Source organism: Papaver somniferum, unplaced genomic scaffold (genome assembly GCF_003573695.1).
Source record: "Papaver somniferum cultivar HN1 unplaced genomic scaffold, ASM357369v1 unplaced-scaffold_132, whole genome shotgun sequence".
Classification (NCBI taxonomy): domain Eukaryota; kingdom Viridiplantae; phylum Streptophyta; class Magnoliopsida; order Ranunculales; family Papaveraceae; genus Papaver; species Papaver somniferum.
In genome coordinates, this window is record NW_020622381.1 from 18,446,016 (window position 1) to 18,465,428 (window position 19,413).

Here is a 19,413-nt window from a genome sequence, read left to right on the forward strand (position 1 = left end):
ATAATATCACAACAATATCCACAATGGATGAGCTAAAGTCGATTGCTAGATCTCGTTGGATCTCTCTCCGTAATTCAGATTTCTACTTCTCTTATATGTTTAATGGAAACAAAGTTAATCTGCAGTTAGATATTCAGCTTCAATCAACGATTTGTTACTTCATCATTAATAATGTCAACTCTTTTGACTTGTCAATTGAATTTGTTGGGGATAGTTGTTCTTCTATGGTAGTATCAGCAGATTACGATGGTGTTGTAGATGATGAATTGGCTGAAGATAGCGCAACTGCTTTTATTGAAGATAGAGCACAAGTTTCTCGCCCGAGGAGGTTAAAGGATTGGGAAAATGTTCTTGGTGATGTTGGGCAACAGTTTGTAGGAGGGGTTAATGTAGTTCGTTCAGCAGTAGATAAACATTGCATATTCACTGGCCACACATATGCAATAGTAAAGAGTGCTCCCTACCGATACACTGTTAAGGTATTTTTTTCCTGTGTAACAGATACGCAAACGTTTTCTTGTTCACGAAATATGCATATTTTTCTTCTGTTCACCCAAATTTTTATTTATATCTTCTTTTTCGTCTTCTTATTATTTTTTTATTTTTGTTGTGTTTCTCAAAGTGTGGAAAATTTGACACGACAACATGTAAATGGTGATTTCATGCTTCAGCAGTTGACAGTAATAATGATGTTTTTGCAATTAAAACATTTCAAAAAGAGCACACATGAGGAGCTGGTACTACTGATTCTCGCAAATTTAAATGCAAGCGTAAGTTTGTACAGAGTATCATCATGGATGATATTAGACACAATCCACTAAAGAAAAAAGCTTCTAATATACAAGATATTTTTGAATTAGATTGTGGCATAGAGTTAACATATCATCAAGCTTATTCTGGACTTGAATATGGAAAGGAAGTTTTGTGGGGAGATGATATAAAGTCATATTCAGACTTTACATGGTATGTAGATGATGTCAAGAAATACAATCCTGGTAGTGAAGTTGTTCTTGAAGTTGATAAAGTTTCTAAGAAGTTTGAGAGATTTTTTATATCTTTTGAAGCAAGTATACATGGCTTTAACAACTACTGTCGTCCTCTGATAATCCTTGATGCCACTTTTCTTGTTGGGAAATACAAAGGTGCCTTACTGGTAGCTGTTGGGAAGGATGTTAATCAAGGTATTTTCTTTTATCCTTGTACAATCTTTTTATTTTCATTTTTGTTTTTTTGAATATATTTTGTAATTTTAAGATACCTTTAATCTTCTATTTTTTAATAATTGTAGTTGCTTTTTGTACTTGTGTTTTATTTGCAGGAATTTTTCCATTAGCTTTTGGTATAGTGTCATGAGAGGATAAACCAAATTGGGTATGTTTTTTAGAGAAGTTGAAGAACATTCTTACTGTTGGAAGAACTATAACTTTTATTAGCGATCGAGGTAAAGGCTTGATACATGCAGTTCCAGAAGTTTTTCCTGGCTGTCCTCATTCCTATTATTTTTACCATATGAAGCTAAACATTCATGTATCCAAAAATGATAAGAGACACAAGGCTGCTGTGAGTTTGTTCAAGTACGCATACTATGCTCTCACTCTTCAAGGTTTCGCTAATGGTATAAAAACCATGAAGATATACAACTTGAATAAGATGATTATATGGCTCAATGGAATCCCTCATGTGAATTGAGCAACCTATGCATTTCTTGGAATGCGTTATGGAGAAAAGAGTGTTAGTGATGTTGAATGTTTTAATAATTGGATCAAGAATGACAAGGGTCTTCCCCAATCTTATTTAGAGGAACAAATACGTTTTCTTCTTATGGAGTTTATGTATAAAAGGAAGAAAGAAAGTCAAAGTTGGGAAGGACGTCTTACGCCAAGAATGGAAGGGCGCCTTAAGAAGATTAAGGATGTTGGGAGAAGCTATAGGGTTAAGCAAGCATGGGATGTCTTGTTTGAGGTGTATACGCTAGTTCCTCCCAAAAAATATTTAGTGGAGTTGTATGCTTTCAACTGCACTTGTCGAAGATGGGAGGTAAATGGATTTCCATGTTCACACGATGTCCAATGCATCCTCGGGTATTTTAAACATTTTGGTACTTTTAACTTGTAAAAACCATCCCATCTAACATTTTGGTATTTTAAACATTATGGATACATTTCTTTTTTCAAATGTAAAATCTATACCATTAGTTGCTAAGAAAGCATTAAATGCTGATAGATTTTTCGATTTTTTGGATGATTCTAACTGTTGAGCTTTTTTGTTTTGTTTTAATTTGTAGGTACAGTAAAAAAAACTGTATACCATTACATTGATCCCGCTTTCACATCGGAGTGTTATCGTAATGCGTATTCACACCCTATTATTCCTATTCCTAATGTTGAGAAACCTGATGAAGTTGATGAAAGCGGTAAGGTTGACCCTCCTTCTGTCGTGAAAGGCCCTGGAAGACCTCCCAAAATGAGGTACATACCTCGTTCTAAGAAGCCAAGGAAGAAACGCATGTGTCGTCACTGCTGGAAGTTGGCTTTTCACAACAAAAGGACCTTTCCAGATTCACCTGGTGAACCTCCCATTACCACTGGTCGGAAAGGACATGGGTTGAGAAAATACTTTGGCATATAGACTTTTTTAGTTTGAAACAATGCTTTGTAGAAGAGACAATGCTTTTTTTCTCCTCTTCATGTTGGTTTTACCATTAAACTTTTCTTTTTTACTGGTATTATGCACACTTTTCTTTTGTGTGCATTTATATACACAATGCTTTATTTTTCTTATTAGAGAATTATTAACAGTTGTTTTTATTTTAGTTTTCGTTTTTTTTTGGTGCGGGTATTATAAACAGTATTATTTTTTGATTATATTTTTGTGTTGCTTGCTTATATTTAGGAAAGATAAACAATATGAAAGTCAATTGTCAACATAAGGAAGTCAAATGTATGCATACACATGGACAAATTTATTAGCATCATGTGCAGGAATTAGTCACACAATATCATGTGCAAGAATTCATCACTCAATATCGTGTACATGAATTCATCACTTAAGGAATTCATCACATATTTATCCCAGTCACAAAGATATGGACAAAACTATTAGCATCATGTGCAGGAATTCCTCACTTAAGGAACTCATCACATATACATATTTGTCCCGGTCACAAAGATATGGACAAATTAGCATCATGTACAGGAATTCATCACTTAATATCATGTAAAAATTATTAGCATATGAAAGTCAATTGTCAACATAAGGAAGTCAAATGTATGCATACACATAACAACTTAAACATATGAACAAATTTATTAGCATCATGTGCATGAATTCATCACTCAATATCATGTGCAGGAATTCATCACTCAATATTATCATGTAAAATTTATTAGAATATGAAAGTCAATTGTCAACATAAGGAAGACAAATGTATACATACACATAACAACTTAAACATATGGACAAATTTATTAGCATCATGTGCAGGAATTAGTCGCACAATATCATGTGCAGGAATTCATCACTCAATATCATGTGCATGAATTCATCACATATTTATCCTAGTCAAAAAGGTAAAACCCAACACTGATAAACAAGATCTTAAACATGATATTAGTAGTACTGAGTAATAATAAGTGATGAATAAACTAACATTCTCCCACTGATAAATAAGATCTTAAACATGATATTAGTAGTACAAGTAGGTTTTGAAGGGAAAAAAAAGTGCGAAAATTGAAGGTGTAAACTGAGTTTGTAAATAATACCCTCACAGAAAATACTCGTGGATAAAATATTGTCTTTTTGTGTATAATTACCATATTATCCAAAGGAATAATTTATTATGCCAAGAAATAATTTGTTTTCTCCGTCTCCATTATCTATTCCATCTGTAGTAGTAACAATCTATTTTTTCTGTCCATTAACTATTCATTATCGATTTTTGCTCGATCAAAAAAGAAATTTGGAATTTAAGCTTAAAATCAAAACAAGTGGCATATAAAAAGGTACTGTTATTAAAATCTCTGTTTAAAAATATATTCCATCTAAGTTTTTTTATTTATAATTTCATTTTTGTTGATTTAAGGATACTTTTTCTCTTACAGATCAATTTGAATTCAACTTTTTTGTTTACCTTTTTGATTTTGTTTGTATTTCTTTATTTTATTGATCTGTTGAGATGTAATTTTTGTTTTAGTTCAGACTTTACTTGTGGCTTCATGTCGATTGATCAATTGATTGAATTTGCATGTTTGAATAGAAAAAAAAAATTGGATTTGCTTCTGTTGAGATGTTGATTCATTGTGATTTCTTTTAATTCAGACATTATAATGTTGATTCATTAAAGAGCTGTTGAGTTGAAAATTTAAAGATAATTCCTCAGTACATCTCAAAAAGACATGGATGATTCACCGAATTCGGTAAGATGAATTTTTCAATATACTTAAGCTCTTATGTATTAATGTGTCAACTTATATTGATAAATTTCTAATTTAGCCAGAGTTCAAATTTTGATAAATTTTCTTTTCTTTTTCTTAACAGTATTTCCCTTGTGTACTAGAAAGAATCTCTGAGATTGAAAATAACTTTTTGTCAAAAAAAGAGAAAGAAATAGAACAAGATCTTTATTCAAATGTTGCAGTTGAAAATGAAATACTTATCCAACAAGACAAAGAATATCAAATTCAATCAAATGAGCAAAGAACTACAAGAGTGTGCACTGAAAAAAGTACAGATTTGAAGTATGAGAAATTAAGATCAACTATCAAGACAAAATGGGAAATGATGCAGCAAATGAAGTCAAACAATGAAAGCATTAACGTGAAAATGGAGCAAATAATTAATTAAATTTACTTTGAAGCTTTCCAACAAAGTTTCGTAGCAGCGAGTACTCTAGAAGAGAAATTGTATTTGAATATACAAGAAGAAGAAATTTTGGAAGATTTTGATATGTATGGAATAAAATTTGTTGAAGAACAGAAATACACCGCAAAGGATCTGGAAAGAGAGGTTCATATGCTTCAAAAAGAAAAGGGAATAAGAAATCCGACACCAGTAAGATTGAAAATGACAATACTTTTATATCTAACATGTTATCTTTATGTAGTGGATATTTGCTTCACACAGTCTTTTGGTTATTAAATACACTCTTATATCTAAATTGATTACAACCACAGTCTTTTGAGCTAAATAGAGAAGCAGCAAGAGCAATCATGGGTGTCCTGAATGACACTATGGGTTATTTAAAAAAAAAAAGTTTTGTAAAAAATTGATTCGTACAATTATCATTATACGTTTATATTTAAAAAAATCTTAACATTTATATAATTTTTATCTAGGGTATACCCATCAAAAAAGTTGTGAAAGAGCTGAAGTTTGTTCCTTTCTTGGTCAATAAATTGCTGGAGCTCAATGAAATTAAAACAAGTACAAAAGAAAAGTTGTTAGGAGAATTCTTTCAAGGGGACCATATTTATGCTTCTCTATATGAATCATATTTGAGTGATGACAGCACTGAACAAGTAAGTTCCTTTTCCATAAGTACTGATTGCATATGTTGGGTTTGTTTTTGTTTACAAACTCTATTTTGTATATTTACAGTTTGCAGAGCTAAAAAAATCTGCTGAAAGAGCTATGATGGCTCTCCTAGATAACACTATTTGTTCTTGGGAAGTAACAAAACTTGAGGATAGTGAAGTTCCAAATTTGTGTCTTGAAAATGATGTACAAGGGATACAAAGAATGGGGAAAGAGGTTGAGCAAGCTTCTGTTGAGATTCAAACGGTTGGGGAAGAGGAGGAAAACATTGAAATCGTAACAAACATGAAAGCGAAAACTGAATGAGAGCTTACCTTGAGCCAACTACACGAAGACTGTTTTCTTCCTGAAACTTTGGTACCTGAAAACTTATGTGGAAAAGTTCTACAAAGTTCACAAAAAAATAGCCCACCCTTTTCGTTAGGATTTGGTTTTTCGACAAAAGATATTGAACATGCTTTTTTTTTTCATCTTTAACTATATACCGTACGCACATTTTTTTCTGGATAATATCATCACAGAATACGTCCTACACAGAATGATTCCTTCTTCATATAATTTTTTTTTAATTATTCTCATTACTAAAACATGAATGATTGCTTCTTTTGTTTTTGTATATAAATTCAAGGTTCCAAAATAGAGAAGGGACCAAGTGAAACTTCAAAAAGCAAACGAGGAATATCAACGGACGAACAAACAGAAATACTTGCAGGGAGTCAAACATCAATGGATGATGAACCACTCATTAAACGACTTGATAGAATTTTAAACAAAAGGTTGCCGCTCATAGTACCAGAACTACAACCAAAGGGTGCCACTCCAACAAAGGATGTAATTGCTCAGATACAAAAAGTACAAAAAAGATATAAAATCATTTATATCTTAAAAAGTAAAATCATCATTTTAACAAGTTTTATCTGTTTTCTCTTGAAGATGATGAAGAAGCCAATTGCTATTGAAAGTCTAGAAAATTCTATTGATAATTTGGTGGACAATATGCAACTGGAAAGTCTAGAAAAATCTATTGATACTTTAGTGGAGCATATTTCTGCTGCGGTTGTTCAAAGCACAAATCCAGAAGGATCCATTTTGACAAAGGTTCAAAAGCAAAAACCAAAAAAAAATAAAAACAATTCATTTACAATTACTTTAAAAAATAAAAAGTGTATTGAATTTCTTTTATCTGTGATGAATTGTGAAATATGCAGGGAAACAAACTGAGTTTGAAAAGAAAAAATGAAGACCAGGAGAGCAAAAATAAAGAAAAAAAGGAGAGAACAAATCCCTTTTGTAAGATGAAGTCATCAATTATGTCCACATCCAAAACAAAGTTAGCACGTGAAGTTTGCAAAATTAATACGAGATCAACTGGCACGCAACTGAAGAAGAATGTGAATAAGACCAAACTGTTTTTGCAAATGGAGCAACACCAATAAGATGTTGTGCTTAAGTTCTTCAAAAAAGCAACAACAACATAAGATCTTGTTTATAAATTTTTATTTTTCAAGTATCAAAACATAAGCGTATCAAAAACCTGAATTTGTTTAAGTTTTCAATTGTAGGTCAATTTCTTTTCAATTAACTTCAAAGTTTGACAATGAGGATGAGTACATCATTTTCATATCATGGAAATGTATCGAGGACCTCATGTTTAATGCATCTTTGGACACCAATATCTTAATATACAAAGTTTACAAGATCAAGAAAGCATTTGAGAAAGATACCATGGATGAGTACATGAAAGTACTATACCTGGATGCAAAGTCTTTGGTGAGTCATTTGAACATAAGAAACTATTTGATCATAAACATAAACAAATTTACTGTTTGAGAAGTTAGATATCTGCAGCTTAAATTTTTTGAATACATGTCTGCAGAGTTGTTTAGTTTTGAAATGATTGCATTTAATGAATTCATATCGTACTTGCTAACAAGACATTTTGTGAAATACTTTTCAGTTTTTTGTCCAACACAAAGACACCATGTAAACATCATTGAAACACGCAGTTACATTACCAATATCAAATATGTCCTCTAGTGTGAAGAAGATCATGATTCCCTTGTGCCATGAAGAGTTTTATTCTGCGCAGCATTGGACTATGCTGGAGTACTTTGTCCAGAGGAAATATTTCTTCCACTACAACTCGTTGTCTAACCAAACAAGAGACCACTTCTATACAAATGAAAAAAAAAGTGGCAGATGAATGCTTGGGAGCAATCAACAAGTTCATGGGAAAAGAAGGCCTAAAGATGGTTTCTAAATCAATGATCTATGATGCTCCAGTACCACAACAAGTGCAGTCTAATGATAGTCTACTCTATGCATGTCATTTTATGAAAAGACAGTCACTAAATGAAAACGTTGATGGGTTTCAAAGTAGCATGGAAGATCCACTGTTGTTGAAAGAAAAGATTCATAGGAAGAGGGCAACAATAGCTTTCAAGTTACTCACTGCAACCACCTCTGCTGAAAGTTGGAAAGAGGAAAAATGTATGGAATAACTGCAATGAAATAGCTTTCAAATTACACACTTATGTTTTGATTATTACTATATCTATATATTAGTAAGATATATATCTTAATAAGACATGTTATGTTCAGATTATTACTATATATCTTCAAACTACTGAAGTTTTTTTCTCTCTTTATCAATATATATTAGTCTTAAAAATCCTGTTGATAAGTATGATTGTTCTATTTTTTCTTTGCTACAAGTTTAATATCTGGGCAGAATAAGGCGTGTGGATAATTTCTGCAAAAAATAATTGTGGATATAAGAAAGTTAAAACATTAAACTAAAATAATGTTGTTTATATGTATTTTTTGCTACTAAAGTGATTTTGACTTATGAGATTCCAATTATTTCTGCACAGGCCAAAACGTGTGAATATTTTCTTCACAAGATAAAGTGTGTGAACAATGTCTTCACAGGATAGAACATGTGATTAATTTCTTCGATACCTATTCAAATACCAAAGTTAATAATGTGTGCACATAAAAAACAATGCAGTCTAGAAAAACAATGCAGTCTAAAAAAAGATTAGTCTTTCTGAAATAAACAAAATAAGAAACACGAAAAACAAAATCCAAAAATGTGTAAAAAATCTAAATTTAGCATCTTATAAACAAATAAAAAACTATATAAAAATTATAGTTGAAACTTATAAGCCAAAGTATTTGTCAAATCCATGTGCTCGTCTTCGACCAGCTGGAGTTTCACCAGGAGGATCCGGACATGTTAGATTATTAGTACGATATATATCTTAATAAGTACGATATATTAGTACGATATATTGTTGTGAAAAGTTAGCTTATGTTTAGATTATTACTATTTCTTTATATTAGTACGACATATATCTTAATAAGACATGTTATGTTCAGATTATCATCATAACATATGGACAAATTTATTAGCATCATGTGCAGGAATTAGTCAAACAATATCATGTGCATGAATTCATCACTCAATATCATGTGCAGGAATTCATCACATGTTTATCCCAGTCAAAACCCAACACTGATAAACAAGATCTTAAACATCATATTAGTAGTACTGAGTAATAATAAGTGATGAATAAACTAACACTCTCCTACTGATAAATAAGATCTTAAACATGATAGTCATAGTACAAGTAGGTACAAACTTTGGTGGGTTTTACCTTAACCCCATCCCTTAAATCCAAAAGGGTAAATCAACAGGTTTCTTTTGTACATTAAATCTAAAGTACAAAATGAGTTTATGATAATAAAACTAAAGTAAGAAGTAGTTCATAATGCCAATGAGTTTGTGAGTTAAAACTAAAGTTAAGTAGAAACTAGAGATTCTAAAGTAACAAGTAATTCTTCATTTTTGTTGTTCATCTGATTGCTTCCAGCTTATTTCTGGAGCTACTGCTGTCAATAACTTGTACACTAAACGTACTCTTTTGTGTTCCATCTTGTTGAGAAGCTCCTCTTCACTTTTAAAATCGACTTCTTTTGAATTTTTGAAGCGTATCTTGATCTTTTGTTCATAAAATGTCTGACATATAACAAACAGTTCTTTGTAGGTCCCTGCTGAGGTACTTGAACTTCATTAACCTAAATGTTATTTATTATTGGCTTTTTGTTCGCCTCCAAGAACCTGTTGATGTGTTCTAAGCAGAATTCAACCATTACTTTAGTATTATTTATACATTCATTTTTTGATATATCCCACGAGTTGAAATGCTCAAAACATCTCTTGTTGATGTAAAAAATCAACAGTGTCCAATGCTTGTTATGCCGAACTCCATGTAGCATAGGAATTAGAATCCTATCCACAATATTGTCCATTTCAAGTATAGGTTTCTTGATAGTATCTTCTATAAAGCTACCAAATCTCTCAATATCCTGGACGAAAGTCTGAATTTCATACATTCAAAAAATATATTAGGTTTCTATAAAAGATCGGCACTTCCATGTATAAGTTTCATGGTGATAACCCTAATTCAATTAAAATGATGTTCTGCAGATACAAAAATTTAATGCAGTAAAAATATAATAACATGATACTATTATAACTTACCCAAGCGGATAAATATCAACGGAAATGAGCATTAAAAATTCTTTAATATTCGTTTGGTTTCATTAATTAGTTGGGTAAAATTTACATGGCAAAGACAACAGTTATCACACAAACTTCTTGCCAAACTAAATTCGAATGAGTACCCAATCCTAAATATGGTATATTTAACAATTCAAATTATCTAATGTGCAGAAATTCATGACAAACAATTGTTGACTCAAGGATATTATAATATTAAAGAATTTAAATCAAGTATATAAGCATACATAACTTACCCAAGCAAATGGATCCATGTGCAACACTTTCAGGTATTTTTTGTCCCCAAGTTTACCCTGATCTTCGTCGAATGCTTTTTGCAGCTTATATGTGGTGTATGAAATTATTTCTGCTTCAAGTGCTTGGTTTTACATTAGGTCTTCAATGGTTTTTCCATATACAGACAACGCGAATATATTAGGTTCCACTCCTACATACACTGTCCATGCAGCTGACCTGTAATTTTTACACAATATGTAAATAATCATCGAATGTAAGATGAACCTAACAAGATAGTTATGCCTAGTATGTATAAGAGTAAATAACAAGTTTTGACTTCAACGCAAACACAACCTGTCGTGTATATAAGAGTATGAAAACTCACCTTAGTGGTGCTTTTAGAAAAAATCGTGACGTAACTAGGGTTTGATCAAGGGTCAACTTCTTAAAAAGTGATGCTCTATGAAGTTGTTTTAATTTAGTTCTCTCGTTCCTTTTCTTTTTTTGAACAACCGGTTGCTGCAAAGGTTCATTTCCTGCCTGTTCTTTCTTATTATTTCTTCTTTGCACTCTTTCTTCTCTTGAATCAATGTTGAATTTGCTCTTTGCTTTTTAATTTTTTTTCTTCTGAGTAGTCAGTTCCACCAGTGTACATTGGATCGTGTTTCTTTATTCTATCTTCACGAGTCATTACATCAGTCACCACTGAAGTCACTTCTACGGATATATTCTTCCTCTTCTTTCTATTGATCTTTTGTTCAAGATTAACATTAGTAGTATCGAGTGGCAACCCATCTTTTGAAGTGTTTCCTTCAACATCCTGCAATTTGCAAATAAATGCATATATTCAGTGTATAGAATATTTTTTTACATGAGAATGATAAGCCAAACATCAAGTTTGTAATCATAAAGTTTTTTACTTAAATAATACGAATGATATACAGACATAGTTCTGTGTGGAAAATATTCAAGTGCAGAAAATATACACACATAGTTCAGTGTAGAGAGTATTTACACATTAAGAAACACCAATGATATACAAACATAGTTCTGTGTGGAAAATAGTCAAGTACAGAAAATATACACATATAGTTCAGTGTAGAGAGTATTCACACATAATTCAGTGGATAAACTAGTCACACATTCAAGCTTTTGAAGAATAAGATTTGTTCACAACAGCATCCTGTCCTTTTGGTAACTTTTTGTGAATTCTTTTTCACAACAGCATCCTGTCCTTTTGTACTCTCTATTTTTTTCCTCTTCCTTTTACTTTCTCCATCTTTTGGTTCTGCATCAGCAGCATGCTTTGGTTGTGGAACAATAAAATTTGTGTCAGCACTGCTTTGTTCTGGATCAATAGCTCCTGCATCAGCATTCTTTGGTTATGGAACTGTAAGATTTGCATCAGCATTGCTTTTTTCTGGATTAATAGCTCCTGCATCTACATTTTTTGGTTCTGGAAATGTAAGTTTTGCATCAGCAATCTTTTGTTCTGGAGCAGAAGATGGTGAATTAGCTATCTCTGGGTTATCCTGCTTAAATATAATATTTATTATATTATTTATGAACTTTTAACACAAAGAAGAAAATAAAAAATAATACAACACAAAGGAGGAAAAAAATACTATGCAATATACCTTCATCGTCATTAAAATGTTGGCTAATGTCATGTTTTCAACAACCTCATCAGTATCATCCAACTGTGTAAAGTTATGTAGTTTTTCATGTTCAATATTATCCTTCAATACACCTTCATCAAAAACTAGTTCAACCTTTTTTTCTTGAGATGGTAAAGGACTTAAATCACTCATTGAACATGTAATGAAATCAATGATTGGATCTCGTTCAAAGGAATTATCTGTTGTAGCTTTATTCGACTGAACGTTAACTGAATCATCTCGCAAGTCTTCTGCTGGTGTCACACATGCATCATTAGATGTAGTACACATCATTGTTGCTGGTGTTGTATCATTCTTCGACTGCACGGAAGAAGAAACATCTGCTGTGACTTGTCTTTCTTTTGCAGAATCAGAATCAACTGTTATATCATTCTTCAATTCAAAGGAATTGGGTAGACTCTCTAATTCTTCTGGACATGCTTGGAAGTACAATTTATTCAACATTTCTTGCATTTTAGGGTGTACTTTTTCATTATTAGCAATCAAATTCTGCATTACCTGCCAACCTGTTTTGATTTCCATGCTCAAGTTATGATTTTTTTCTTCTCTGTCTTCTACCAAAGATATACTTCCACCTTCTTCACTCATACCAAGTGCCACTCTTTCATATTAAGTTATTTCATCAACGAAGTTTTTCCTAAACTGTAATTTTTTATCAAGATATGTTAGTTGATTAGGAATTTAGGAGTACACAAATTAAGAAAATCAAATTATGATTTGAAGAGAGATGTAAGGGACATACATGCCAAACTCTAGTTGACAGACCATTATTAAAACCCTGTGTCACATGAATGTTGCAAGAATAGGTTGAACATGCCTAATTTTTGTCATGTTTAGATTTATACTAATTAATAGTCGTTACAAGAGTGATAAGACATTGCATTAAGTATTAGTACTACAAACAAATAGGGTGGATGGATATTCAAACTTTTAATTAGTAGTAAAATTTAAGAGACGTACATTTAAGAACGTTATGAACTTACCAAATAGTTTGATGTATCCATATCTTTGAGGAACTCTTTGCCAATCTACTTCAGGTTCCACCTGCTTGCTCTTGGTACAAATTTTTCTTTCCTCAACTCAATCGGTTCCACTATCTTAGTCTGCTCAGCGAACCAAATTTTTTACAAATTATATGAAATAAAAATGAATAATCTTAAGTAGACATAAAGAAACTTTAGTACCTTTAAACAAATGAAAAAAACATGTGGAAAAATTTGCAGTGCAGAATATAGACACACAATTTTTTTTCAATATCCATTGCAGAATATATACACACAATTTTTCAATCTCAGTGTGGAGAATATTCACACATTTTTATCTAATGAATATGTTCTCCTGTAACAATATATACACACATTTTAGCACCTCAAATGAATAAAACCTGCACATAAAACATTCAAACTAAAAATACGAATTCAATGATAACACTCAATATCTAACAAGTCAAATAATCCTTAACAAAATAAAAATGTAAAAAGTGTAATCTCTTACCGGTAGATAGAAAACACATCCACTAGTTTTTTTTTGGGTTGTTGAAACTTTTGTTTAAGCCTTTGGCTAATTCAGAATGAATCAAGTGGGCCCATGATAAAGTTTTACATTTGTTGAAAATCTTGGAGCAAACCCAAATACTTCTCCTTTATTTTGCCAGCATCTTTAGTGGTAAAGAAAATAGTATTGCACATGAAAAGACCAATCGGTATCACCAAGTCTTCATTGTCCCTTCTTGTAAGAGGTGGTTCTGTTTGCTTTAACAGTTTAAAGATTGCATCTCATATTAATGTCTTTGAAGCAGATTTTTCATCACCAAAATACCTAAGGTAAAACTCAGATTCTCTAAAAGAATCACCATACATTGCCTTTTTGGTTTCTTTCCATCTGCCTTTAATGCATGGCACCCCAAGAATGACAACTAATTTTTCCGGGGTGGATGTCATTGTATATTTCTCACCTCCACGAACAAATTCAAACATAATCTCTTTTCTTGTTGCTTCTTTCAAGCACGTCAATAACTTTGTGAAAGCTTCATCAATTTTGTTCCAAAGTGCTGTAGTGTACTCATTCTCCATTATCATCATAAACAAATCAGCAAAGGGAGACTCTTTAAGTACCTCTATTTGTTGAGCATTCAAATTCAGATTTTCCTTTCTCATATCAATCACAAAAGCAGTCAAAGCAGACAAACCAGCTTTGTATGGCCTATCCCCAGAATAAACTACAAAAACAAAACACAATTTATTGGTTTTTACCCGTAAAATGTTAGAAGAGAAATTTATTTCCATCTTCTTAAGAAAAAAATTTATCAAAGAGAAATTTCATGAAACTCTAGAGACAAATAACTAGAGAAAACATTTTCCGAAACTCAATATTTCTCACAGTACTGAAAAGACTAAAAGACTGAGTTCTTGAAGCGAAAGTAGTGCTAAGGTTGCACCAACAAGAGAAATTTTTTTCTGAAACTCAATATTTCTCACAGTATTGAAAAGCAAACAAAGTAATGAAATTTTTTAGCCAGTGTTCTATTAATTTAGAAAGTTAAAAGACATGGCATACAAACACAAAAGTAGAAACAAAATGACCCCAAGCTAGCTATAGATAGATACTAGTACAACACATCATCATGCACAGCAACACCGTGATCAGATTCTCTGCAGCTCATCAAGTTAAAGCATGGGTAAAAGACTAGCTCGTTATATATATATATATATATATATATATATATGATAATACATGTTTGGCATACAATACAACAAACCCTTAGATTCTTTCTCTCATTCTTTCTCTCAAAATGGTGGCAGTGTGTTGCATATTTAACTCGTCACTTTTCAAACCAACACTTTGACAGACACACTATCAATATATATATATACTAATTCTGCAAGGGAAAAGCAACAACTAATTATCATGAAACTCTAGAGAGAAATAACTAGAGAGAGAAGCTAAGGTCTTGGCATGGAAAAGGACATCCTATGCAGCTATACATAAATAACAAACAACATTTTTTAATACATTTCTTAGATGGTCCAGCAATCAAAGAAACAACTTTATCTTGTTTTCCCATACATCTCTTAGATTTCTTTATCTTCTTCTCAAAAACTTCATCAAAATGAAATACAATATTTAGTACTATACTCAACATCATCAGAGATTTTTATCATTTCTAACATATCTTTCTAACTCTAGTAGTACGCTAACATTCCACATGACATGTTTTAGTTCCAAAAAGATAGGCTCGTTCCACGAGTATTCTACGAATAATGGCTCGTTCCAAAAAGATAGGCACGTTCCCGATGAATTGTATAACAGAGTCATCATACCAAGACAGGCAGTTCTCATAATGAACTAAAAAAGAGAAGCTAAAAAAATTAAGAACGCTAGTAAAAATACAAGGGCTTCCAAATAGTTAATATGAAATGCTTAAAACATGAGAATGCTTCCACGCTTAAATCAATAAAGTGTTGCTTCATACTCAATTCATAAACATGTCATGCTAACTGTTTTTCTACTTGTGGAATGCCCATGAAACCACAAGTATTACGGTACAAGCAATAGAAACCCGACTTCCTATTGCAGAAGTTAAAATTAGCCGAAAATACCATAATAGGGAATGCGACTAGACTAAGTGGCATGTTGTTATCGAAAAAAGTAATGTATAAATGGACCTGATCACACCTTCACACTCAATGAAACTTCTTTTGATTTTCTGGAGTCTCAGTGCACATGATATCAGAAAAAACATAGGACTTAACAACAAAAGATTGGTGTATTCCATTGTGACACCCCAGGGGAGAAACGTTGCACCAGTATATAAATATCCTCAACTTTGAGGACATAATCAAAACAATATCATATAATACACAGAACAATATCATAATACACCAAATGCATATATTATAATGAAGTAAAAGACCAAAGAAAATCCATGACAGGCCACTGCAAGCTACTTTTTCAATCCATTCACTGTTGCTTCATATTTGTCACACAACAATTACATACATGATTCTGTTCGGCACAGTTTTCATTAAGAATTCAACATAGAAGTGGCTCAATTCAGATGCTATTTAGAATCAGTCTCATCTCAGTGAAAATGGAGTGTACACCGCCAAAGATTCAATCAGAACCACAATTAAAACAAAGACCAGGGATTGGATGATAATAGGGAATGTGAATGAGGGATAAACATGGCATGTTACAAAAATAATTTAATTCAATTGAATTTACTAGTTATCAACTTTCAATGTATAAACTATTCAACATGAAGAGGAGAAAAAAAACATTACCTTCTTCTTCATCGCTATTATTATGGTTTGATCCTCCTACAAAAACAATGAAAATTTTAGACTATGCAGAAAACATACACTCACTGGTGATTTCCATCAAATTGAGTTTTCTGAAAGCATTTATGCTGTTAATTAGGGTTTAGTACCTTCTTTTTCATCAAGATCTATTTCTGAAGTACTACTTTTCTTAGATTTACATTTGATGTTCTTCTTCGATGCTCCTACAAAAAAAACATTCAGAAAAATTAGTGTGTGCATGTAACATTCACTTAATCAAAAAATTCAGAAAAAAGAGAAATTAATAAATACCTTTGTTTGCTTTTTTAACTGGAATCATTGTCTCTTCATCTGATTCAGTTTTTTCTGAATCCGCTTCAATTTCAACTTGTTCTACAATTTTCTCTTTCTTCTTTCTCCGCATTTTTCTTGATGACGACGAAAATTGACGAAACTGCTTTTTTTATGAACTGACTTATAAGTGATCGATGATTTTTGATGACGAAATTCTTGATGAAATCTCAAGTTAGGGTTAGATTTTTAATGAAATTTTTGCAGAATTTTTTTGGTGAGAGAAACAAAAGGAGGAGTTACTGCAGAAGCAACATTTTTGCAGACTGCTGGGAGAAGATAATGGGCTTAATTATTTGTTCCTATATTATTAAAGGTTATTTTAGTAATTTAACATTTAATATTATTGTAGGGCCACTATAATAATTTGTTGAACTTATTAAATAATCCTGGGGTCATATTTGCATATCCCATAATTTACAGGGTCATTTAAATAAATTTCTTTTTTTTTTTTACTTGCATTATTTATTTATTTATTTATTTTATTTTTTGCATACTATACCTATATAGATCTAACGACAATAAAGCATATCATAAGATGTAAAATAATAACAAGATGTAAATAACTTAGAAGTAAACAAGATCACACTATGTAACGCGGTCGGCCACGAAGACCTACATCCACGGTGAGAAAGTATCATTTTTATTAATGTTTCTAAATATCTTATCATTTTCTCAAGATTACAAGTATTTCTTCTCACCCTTTCTCTTACTAAGCTCGAAACTCTAACTCTCAATGGAAATCCCTCAAAGAACTTGTCCATCTCATGCTATATGGACTGGTATTTATAGGCAAATAGGCTTCCTAAGGAATGACATAATGTTTCTCAGCCGGTGCTGGTGTGGTACACCTTTTCATCGCTCGGACGGGCTCTATGTTACTCCACTTCGAGATGTATCATGATGTCCCTTTGTCGAACAACATCTTTGATCGCCCTTTATACGAGTCTTTGACATTATGTACCTCCATCCGCAGTTATATCGCATCTCTTCTGCTTCCTCATTAAATACATTGCTCTTCTCTTGAACTTGACCATCAGAAGACTTGACTGACTTTATATGTGTCCTTCATGAGGCGAAGCGGTAGATATCTTGGTTCTGGTGTAATCACCTTTTAGGCCCTTCTTTGGTGTATCTCGTTTGCTTCCTTATCTTGTAACCAACTCCTGTGATGCTTACACGTGGCGATCGGATATTTTCCCTCACAGTTTGCTCATTTCCTTTTCATCTTACCGGGGTATGATGGGAAGAAAACGTTATTTTCGCCATTTCACCTTCGCCACGTCCTGAAAACTTTGTCATGTAGTCGTTTTTAACCTGCTTTACCTGAGGCGTCGGTTTATATTCGAAGAGGTTGTTCCTCTATAAAATCGTCCTTGGACATTACGTCATCTCTATTTCATCACTTCTTCTATAATGTTTACAGAGTTTTTGTTTCCTTTCTCCTTCTCTTTCTGTCTTCTCCTTACCTTTTCATTTTCTCTCCTATAAAGATAAAACATGTCTGGGAGAAGTCCAACATCCTTTCCACCAAAGAGGTAAGTTTTATTTCCTCCAAAGTTTATTTTCTTCATTTATTCTCGTCGTAATTTTCATCGGGTTGTCGTCGCTTTCCCGCCTTAGGGTTTGTTCTTCAGTCTTTTGATCGTTTTTTAAGTCTATTTCTTTATTTATTTTTCCTTCTTTAACTGTTTTTTTTTTCCAGTTTTTTTTCTTCTGACTTTTGGTTTTCTCCGGTGGTTTCTATAGCGTCGGTGAGAAGAGACCTACCTCTAAGCTTCCCAACACAATTAAATCTTTTGAGAGGGCTGATGTTCAGTATCTAGAGATCCCGAAGACTAAGTACGGATTTTGACTCGATTCAAACTTTCTTTTGCTCATCCAGATAAGCAGGCAGGTATCATGACCCATGATTTCGCCGAGCAGCTCAAGAGTCCCAACGAGATCGTAATCACTGAAGGCTAGCTAGAGGCGGGGCTTCATCTTCCCTTGTACTGTCCACTGAACTCCTTTCAGTACGAGTCTCTCGCTCGTGTTATTCCTCATAGGGCGGTGTTCCAACCTTCTTGTAACTAGGGGTGTAAATAATACCCGAAAATACTCGGCCTGCCTGTATCCGCCCGAGCCCGCCTGTACCCGAAGTAGCCCAAAGCCTGTTATGGCCCGTCATGGACCACCCGGCCTGGCCTGGATTAATTTATTGGGCGGTCTCGGGATTTGCGATTAATTATGATGCCCGGCCTGATACCTGGCCTGGTGCCCGGCCTGAAAGCCTTCTATGTGCCATTAATCATTTAATATCCTCTTAAAAGACTTAAAAGTTACAATTTTATAATTGTCAATTTTGTGTCAAGAAAAATAAAATATATAATTGCTTTTTTACTTATAATTAACCTTTTCAAAACATTAATGGTAATATATTTTCTTATTAGAAAGTTTATTGTACTCTAATTAATTATTTATAATAGGCTAAAATTAAATATTTGTCAGTGTAATTTAAATATAAAATAATACTATCACTTATGATATGCGATGTTGGAAAGGAAAGGATATTGTATTTAATACCGTTCATTTGAAAATTTAAACTTAAAAAAAAAAATCAAAATAGTGGCCTGTCCGGCCCGATCTGGCCTGCCCGTATAAAAAGCGGACTTTGGGCGGTCTTTGGGTAGCAAATTATCTACTTGTGCCCGGCCTGTCCGGCCTGAATTTGTTTACGGGCTCACAAATATTAAGCCTGACCTGCCCGGCCTGTCTTAGTTTTTGGGTC

General features: G+C 32.7%; 2 protein-coding genes across 8 annotated transcripts; one reads left to right on the forward strand and one right to left on the reverse strand.

Moving 5' to 3' along the window:
• The first annotated feature begins 3,879 nt into the window (after positions 1-3,879).
• Positions 3,880-6,002, forward strand: LOC113332994. The gene is made up of 5 exons (XM_026579478.1): positions 3,880-4,001; positions 4,318-4,415; positions 4,537-5,049; positions 5,334-5,516; positions 5,596-6,002. Exons 3-5 carry the CDS (start codon positions 4,945-4,947, stop codon positions 5,836-5,838), a joined length of 531 nt encoding a protein of 176 aa, XP_026435263.1. The 5' UTR covers positions 3,880-4,001; positions 4,318-4,415; positions 4,537-4,944; the 3' UTR covers positions 5,839-6,002.
• A 5,325-nt stretch (positions 6,003-11,327) lies between these two features.
• LOC113333325 lies at positions 11,328-16,901 on the reverse strand. Of its 7 annotated transcripts, XR_003351929.1 has the most exons (8): positions 16,605-16,901; positions 16,442-16,516; positions 16,296-16,331; positions 13,507-14,230; positions 12,996-13,115; positions 12,511-12,654; positions 11,971-12,312; positions 11,328-11,865 (listed from the first exon to the last, which is right to left on the reverse strand). XR_003351929.1 is itself a non-coding variant. In XM_026579833.1 (4 exons), exons 3-4 carry the CDS (start codon positions 12,598-12,600, stop codon positions 11,716-11,718), a joined length of 780 nt encoding a protein of 259 aa, XP_026435618.1. In that variant the 5' UTR covers positions 12,601-12,654; positions 12,996-13,115; positions 13,507-13,774; the 3' UTR covers positions 11,328-11,715. The 7 variants fall into 7 exon arrangements, 2 of the variants coding, with proteins under 2 accessions (XP_026435618.1, XP_026435619.1); XR_003351930.1 differs by lacking the exon at positions 12,511-12,654; XR_003351928.1 differs by having other exon boundaries at positions 11,971-12,654.
• Positions 16,902-19,413: the final 2,512 nt, after the last annotated feature.

Excerpts from the sequence above, each read along its gene's own strand:
- LOC113332994 (XM_026579478.1), top strand. The coding sequence starts at position 4,945 with ATGTATGGAATAAAATTTGTTGAAGAACAGAAATACACCGCAAAGGAT. Across the intron at positions 5,050-5,333 it reads GAATAAGAAATCCGACACCA|GGTATACCCATCAAAAAAGT; the intron begins GTAAGATTGAAA and ends ATTTTTATCTAG. Across the intron at positions 5,517-5,595 it reads GTGATGACAGCACTGAACAA|TTTGCAGAGCTAAAAAAATC; the intron begins GTAAGTTCCTTT and ends GTATATTTACAG.
- LOC113333325 (XM_026579833.1), bottom strand. The coding sequence starts at position 12,600 with ATGAGTGAAGAAGGTGGAAGTATATCTTTGGTAGAAGACAGAGAAGAA. Across the intron at positions 11,866-11,970 it reads ACATTTTAATGACGATGAAG|GATAACCCAGAGATAGCTAA; the intron begins GTATATTGCATA and ends ATATTTAAGCAG.